Source organism: Arachis duranensis, chromosome 2 (genome assembly GCF_000817695.3).
Source record: "Arachis duranensis cultivar V14167 chromosome 2, aradu.V14167.gnm2.J7QH, whole genome shotgun sequence".
Taxonomy (NCBI): domain Eukaryota; kingdom Viridiplantae; phylum Streptophyta; class Magnoliopsida; order Fabales; family Fabaceae; genus Arachis; species Arachis duranensis.
Genome location: NC_029773.3, coordinates 62,759,786 through 62,766,913, shown reverse-complemented (window position 1 = coordinate 62,766,913; position 7,128 = coordinate 62,759,786). Strand labels below are relative to the sequence as shown.

General features: G+C 37.6%; 1 protein-coding gene across 1 annotated transcript; it reads left to right on the top strand.

Moving 5' to 3' along the window:
- The first annotated feature begins 2,454 nt into the window (after window positions 1-2,454).
- LOC107474621 (probable glycosyltransferase STELLO1) lies at window positions 2,455-6,492 on the top strand. Its single transcript, XM_016094258.3, has 3 exons — window positions 2,455-4,529; window positions 5,377-5,503; window positions 5,989-6,492. Exons 1-3 carry the CDS (start codon window positions 2,830-2,832, stop codon window positions 6,457-6,459), a joined length of 2,298 nt encoding a protein of 765 aa, XP_015949744.1. The 5' UTR covers window positions 2,455-2,829; the 3' UTR covers window positions 6,460-6,492.
- The last annotated feature ends 636 nt before the right edge of the window (window positions 6,493-7,128 follow it).

Below are 7,128 nucleotides of genomic sequence, written 5' to 3'. Positions count from 1 at the left end.
TACTTCCGTTCCACCCATATTCATAAAATAAAGAACGAAAACAATTATTGAAATATAAATCAAAACCTGAATTAAAATAGAAAAATAATAATGTCAATCCATACAATAGACAGAGCTCCTAACCTTAACAATGGAGGTTTAGTTGCTCATGATTCAGAAAAGAAAATAAGGATTCTGATAAAATGTACAGAGTTCCAATCTAATGGTCTCTAAGTTAACTAATGGAATCCTTTTTTTATAACTAATCCTAATTAATTTAAAATCTAATTATCTAAAATTAAAAATAATATCTTTTCTTAAAAATAAGATTTGAATTTAAATCAGAATAATAAGCAGGTCTTCAGTTAATGGGTGTGGACCACATGTTTTGTCCATTCTGCAGCTTCTAATCTGTGTTTTCTGGACTAAAAGCTAGGTCAAAACAGCCCAGAAATCGTCCCAGCATTTTTTTGTGTTTTCTGCACGTGGCGCATATCACGCGTACGCGTCGATGGTCTTTTTCACAAGTCACGCGGACGCGTCGGTCACGCGAACGCGTCGCTGAGCATATCTTCAAATCACACGTACGCGTCAGTCACGCGCACGTGTCGCCATGGAAAGCTCCAAATCACGCGCATGCGTCAGTCACGCATACGCGTCGCTCCTCGCTGCTATCTCCTTTTGTTCTTTTGTTGCAGAAACTCCATCAAATTCAGTCGAATGCTACCTAAAATAAATAAAATTGCACAAGACTCAAAGTAGCATCCATATTAGCTAAAAGATAATTAATTCTTTGTTAAACTCAATAAATTATATGCAAATTCACTAGGAAAAGATAGGAAAGATGCTCACGCATCATGTACATATCACCTTGTGGAAACCCACACTCATGCATATGCACGCGACATGCGCATATCCATCATTTGCGATTTTTTGAATGTTACTTGTGCGAACCCTAATTCGCACCTTCATTCATGTCTTATTTCTTTTCTTCTTCTTCTCTGCACCACCCGTTCACCTCCTTCCTCTATCACCATCATCACCAAGCTTTACCACCGCACCTCTACCTTCGGCGAACCACCATCATCGCCAGTTTCGTATTCTTCTTCCTCATCTTCTTTTCTTCTTCGCTTTCCCTTTTCTTCCCCTCAATCCGCGATACTTTTCCTCTCTCAGAATTTGAAGCTGCACCTCTGTTCCATCCTTGTTTCGGTTAGTTTCCTGGTGTCTGGCGACCTTCCATTGCCGTCTCTGGCCGTGGCAACAGCAAGTGCCACAACAACTCATTCCTCCCTTCTTCATTTCCATCTTTGACTAGTACTTCAAGTTTCTGCTATGTTTTTTCTTGTTATTTTGTTTAGTTTTAATTCCATAGTTTGTTCTAGATTAGTTTAGTTGGATTTTTTATTTCTGTTAGTAGATTCTAGGTTGCTGGAAAAAGGTAGCTTAGTTTGTAGATTCTAGGTTAGTTGCAAGTATTAAGAATTGAAAATTTTTTGGTTGGATGATGCTTTGATTGATGGTTTAAGCTTGATTACTGATGTTTGTTATTGTGTTTGGATATATTAAGTGTGAAAATTGTTGAATGGGTAAGCATTGCTGCTGAAGTTTGTTTGTTTATACTGAATTTATGCATTACGTACTAGGTGTTTGATTAAATGCCTTTATGATGCTTTGAGTTTGAACTAAGTTCAATATCAATTCATTAGTTCCTTCATACTCCATATAATGACTCAATACTCTTATTTATATTCCTAACAACCTCTAATGGGTTAACCTAAGCGGGCCAACATTAGTCAGGATCGAAAATGGTCAGGAACGAAAATATCCGCGGAACAAAAGATCAGGAACTTATTTGTCTTTTTCTCAAGTTAATATAAATTAAAAGTTATAGACAATTTTATAATTTTATAATTTTAAATTCGAAAAGGTATACTTTACCTTTAATTTTAGAATATTTGTAATTTGTAAAACAATTACTATTCTAAAGAACGATATTTTGCTCATAAATTGGAACAAAAGCTTTTTTTTTTCTTTTCTACTGAAGAAAACCTAAAATGTAAAAATGACTTGCTAACCATTCGTGAAGCAGATCGAAAGAAACCCATCAAAAGTAGGGTGCCGTCCCATCTTACCAAGATTAACCGCCTTTGCAAGTCATCTCTACTTTTGAAGAGCGGAGAGAATGAAATTTGGGGTTTGGCTCATAAAACATTTGCTAAAAGTGTTTTTCAACTTTATTTATAATGTTAACAAATACTTTTATCCAAACTGAAAAAGAAAAATTGCTGCTTGCAGAAACAACAAACAAGTAACCAAAGCTACAAAAACATTACAGCTTCCATCTGTCATTTGTCACCTTTTATAATCCAACAATAATTGCAGTTATTACAATAATGTGATGGGTAATGTGAAATACTACCTAATAAGTCCATTTTCCAACACCAAACCAAACCTTATATTATACACCAAATAATAATAATAATAATAACAGTCATTATAAAAAAAATGTGAGAGGAGAAGAAGAAGATTCCACCACACCAAACTACTATTTGCAGTTGCATTCAAGCCTAAGGAACCGACACTCTCAACCATACCTGTCGGCAACAACACCAGTAGCTTACATCATCACACTTCAGAGAGTTCAGAAAAAGAAAAAAGGAATTGTAAACTAGTTTCTTTTGATTTGGTTTTCAGAGATACTCGTTCATGTTGGAAGAGGAAGAAGACAGTGTTTGCGTTTCAACAACTAAGCTAAGTGAGTGTTGAAACTGATTCACCTTCAAGTCAAGCTCTTAACAGAATCAGTAAAACTTAAAAACGCTTTGATTTGAGTTTCAACGCTCTCAAATGTTAGTCCAAGAGCGTTCAGCTCCCAAATCCACAAACTCTAAACCCAATTCAAGAATCAATGGATCTCTTCCAACGAATCGATTTGCAGAGACGAAGAACCTTGACTTCTCGGCGTGGGTTTCCGAGAATCTCTACAAGATCGTCGCCGTCGTGGCCCTCGCCGCCACCGTCGCCGCTCTCTTCTTCCTCCGCAATGTCGGCGACACCGCCGCGCTCCTTTGCTTCGAGAAGCAAGCACATGACCTCGAGAAGATCGCGTTCCCACGCGTTGATTGGAACAACATAGCTCCCATTCGGGATACGGCGTCGAAGTTCACGAATTTTCGGACGGAACGGTGGATCGTGGTGTCCGTTTCCGGTTACCCCTCCGATTCGCTCCGTGGTCTTGTGAAGATCAAAGGCTGGCAGGTTCTTGCGATAGGGAACTCGAGAACGCCCTCGGATTGGAGCTTGAAAGGTGCGATCTATTTATCACTGGAAATGCAGGCTAATTTGGGGTTTAGGGTTGTTGAATTCCTTCCTTATGATTCATATGTTAGGAAAACAGTTGGGTATTTGTTTGCGATTCAGCACGGTGCTAAGAAGATCTTTGATGCTGATGATAGAGGGGATGTGATTGATGGAGATTTGGGTAAGCATTTTGATGTGGAGTTGATTGGGGAGGGTGCTAGGCAAGAGGTTTTATTGCAGTATAGTCATGATAATCCGAATCGAACCGTTGTGAATCCATATGTACATTTCGGGCAGCGTTCAGTTTGGCCTAGAGGGTTGCCTTTGGAGAATGTAGGTGAAATTGGGCATGAGGAGTTTTACACTGAAGTGTTTGGTGGAAAGCAGTTTATACAGCAGGGGATTTCAAATGGGCTCCCAGATGTAGATTCAGTGTTTTATTTTACGCGCAAGTCAGGATTAGAGGCTTTTGATATTAGATTCGATAAGCACGCCCCCAAGGTGGCGCTGCCGCAGGGTATGATGGTTCCTGTTAATTCTTTTAACACGATGTATCATTCGCCTGCGTTTTGGGCTTTGATGCTTCCAGTGTCTGTTAGCACAATGGCCTCCGATGTGTTGAGAGGTTACTGGGGACAGAGGCTTCTTTGGGAAGTTGGTGGTTATGTTGCGGTATATCCCCCTACTGTACATAGATATGACAAGATCGAGGCCTATCCTTTTTCAGAAGAGAAAGATCTACATGTTAATGTTGGTCGTTTGATCAATTATTTGGTTTTGTGGAAATCCAATAAGCATAGATTGTTTGAGAAGATTTTGGATTTAAGCTATGCAATGGCTGAGGAGGGCTTTTGGACCGAGAAGGATGTGAAACTTACAGCTGCTTGGCTGCAGGACTTGTTAGCTGTTGGCTACCAGCAGCCAAGGTTGATGTCGTTGGAATTGGGACGTCCAAGAGCGAATATTGGTCATGGTGATCGCAGGGAATTCATCCCACAGAAATTGCCATCTGTTCACCTTGGTGTTGAAGAGACGGGAACTGTGAATTATGAGATTGCAAATTTGATCCGATGGAGGAAAACTTTTGGGAATGTTGTGCTTATTTTATATTGCAGCGGGCCTGTGGAACGTACAGCCCTTGAATGGAGATTGCTTTATGGGAGAGTGTTCAGAACCGTAGTTATTTTGTCTGAAAAGAAGGACATGGACCTTGTTGTGCAGGAAGGCAAATTGGACAAAGCATACAGGTAAGTCAAGTCCTGCAGGGATAGCTATTTTATGACTATGTTACTTCGGCATTATTTAGCTAAATATATTTGGCAACTGAATACTTGTGGATCTTCACAAATTACATAAGATGTTTTATTTTTATAATTACAAAAGTAAGGATCTAAGTGGTCATAAATTGGTGTCAACGGGCAGCAAATGATTTCTAGTTCATTTAAGAGTAACATAAAATCATATGAAGTGTGGTTGTCTGATGGCTGCCTCCCGAAGTAACTTGCACATAAATTGCTTATATGTTGAGCTGTTTTCAAATATAAATTGCGCTTGTTCAGCAGAAAAGATACATTTGCCATTGCGTTAGGCATTTTAATATCTGTATAGTAGATATTCTGTAGGATTACTGGATTAGTAACTACCAATGGAAATTTGAAAGAGTAATATAGAAACATTTCTAATTTTTCCTGTGAAGCATTTATCCATAAAAGATTGATTTTGGAGTCTACGTTGGTCTCAAACTGTAATTGTGCATGGACACTGATTAGGAGTAGGTCAGAAGAAGGTGGCGGTGGGATTGGGGGGAATATATTTTGAACTATCACTTTTGTATGTTTCAACAGATATTCGTGGATCGATTGTGTCTGAATATGGTATGGTCCCACTAGCGTATGGAAATGCTAGCCTTTTTTTCCTTTCAATTTTTCCTTTTCTTTTTTTTCTTTTTTTTTTTTCAAAGTCCCTCGCACATTATTGTTGAAAAAGCATTTATTTGTTAACAGGAAATGCACTGACCTGTGTCATAGAACTAGAGATAGATTTAGATTGCTAGTCTTTTTCTACTTGATATAATTTTTAATCTCCTGTTTCCAGGTACCTGCCAAAAATATTTGATCAATTTAGCAGTGCGGAAGGATTCTTGTTCCTACAGGATAATACCATTCTTAATTATTGGAACTTAGTACAAGCAGACAAAACTAAGCTATGGATCACTAATAAGGTATTCCTGTTACACTGTTTCCTTTCCTTCCATCTAAAGTACATAACTCTTGTTTACAACTTCATGTAGAATTATCAGTAAAGGATTATTTGTGTCTTTCAGAAATGCTGATATTAATGTACTGTCACTGTAAAGCTTTTCTGCATGATCAATTAACTATATGTTTTCATGAGGATAAGGGTTTGAATTCTCAAGTTGTGTTATCATAGTCAATTTCATGATATCTCAACATGTGATGGATAATATGACAAGGGTTTGTCATGAATAATATATCAAAATCAAATCCTTATTGTTTGCTTATGCTATTTTTCAGTTTACACCAGAACCTATCGAGTTTTGAATGCAATAAAATCCTTTCACTATTGAAATAGGCACTTATTTTCAAAACACTTCCAAAAATCATTATGAACCCCTTCCTGAAATGCATAGCTAAGTTTTGATAGAATGTCAGAACTTCTCACTCTGACAATTTCTTTGGGATCCAGTTATCTGAGTCTTGGACACCTGTATTAACCAAAGGCGGCAATTCAGATTGGTTATCGCAACAAGCAAGCATGGTACAGCAGGTTGTTAGCATGATGCCAGCACACTTTCAAGTGAATTACAAGGAATTTAATCCCAATGAAAAGAACCTCTTACTTTGCAATTCTGAGGTATTTTATGTTCCTCAGCGCCTTGTCAGTGATTTCATTGAGCTTGTTAGCCTAATTGGCGATCTGGATATCCATCAGAAGGTTGCAATTCCTATGTTCTTTGTGTCCATGGATTCCCCACAGAATTTCGACCCTGTTCTTGACACAACAATCTACAAGCAAAAATCCCCCACTAATTCTTCCGCTCTTTATTCGGCTAAAGTCCCTGCTGTGCATCCATGGACTGTGTCAAGTGAGCAAGATTTCATAAAGCTTATTAGAATCATGGCAGAAGGTGATCCACTCCTAATGGAGTTAGTTTGAAAGTACACAAGAAACATGTAACACTCAGTTAGCTCCCCCCCCCCCCCTCTCTTTCTCTCTCTTCTCTCTTTTCTCTTCTCTTTTACCCCCTCATTGTAGATTTGCTCCACAGAGAAGATGTATTCATCATTTTCCCCTTCTTTTATGTGAAAATATGAATTGATATGTATTTGTTTTCATTATTGTAATTCATTCTCTCCATTGAGAGCTTCTCTTTGCCTCCGAATCCCTTTTAAACAGTTAACAATTTAACATTGGTGCATTTTGGTATGACTATGGAGGGAATCCAAATCCCTTATATTGTATGAATCTGACAGAATGGCATAACCTGTAAGTTGTGTGTCTATATATGGCAATGGGTTACAATCCGTTGACAACAAGTGTATGTCAAATTTGCAATATTGAATAATTTTTCATAGATTTTGAATTTCGTAAATCCAATGGTTGAATTAGGATTTTTCAACTTGTATAATTTTTCATAAAATTCGAAAGTGATTTGTTATTTCCATCATAAACTTTATTTTCAGGTATAATATTAGTTTTAGGTTCGATATTATAAACATCAAATTTTGACAAATCACTTAGATAAATCGATGCGAACTTAATATTACGTAAATCACCCAAATAAAAAATTGTTACGTGTATGTTCCTAGAGGACATTTTTATGTA

Excerpts from the sequence above, each read along its gene's own strand:
- LOC107474621 (XM_016094258.3), top strand. The coding sequence starts at position 2,830 with ATGTTAGTCCAAGAGCGTTCAGCTCCCAAATCCACAAACTCTAAACCC. Across the intron at positions 4,530-5,376 it reads AAATTGGACAAAGCATACAG|GTACCTGCCAAAAATATTTG; the intron begins GTAAGTCAAGTC and ends TCCTGTTTCCAG. Across the intron at positions 5,504-5,988 it reads AGCTATGGATCACTAATAAG|TTATCTGAGTCTTGGACACC; the intron begins GTATTCCTGTTA and ends TTTGGGATCCAG.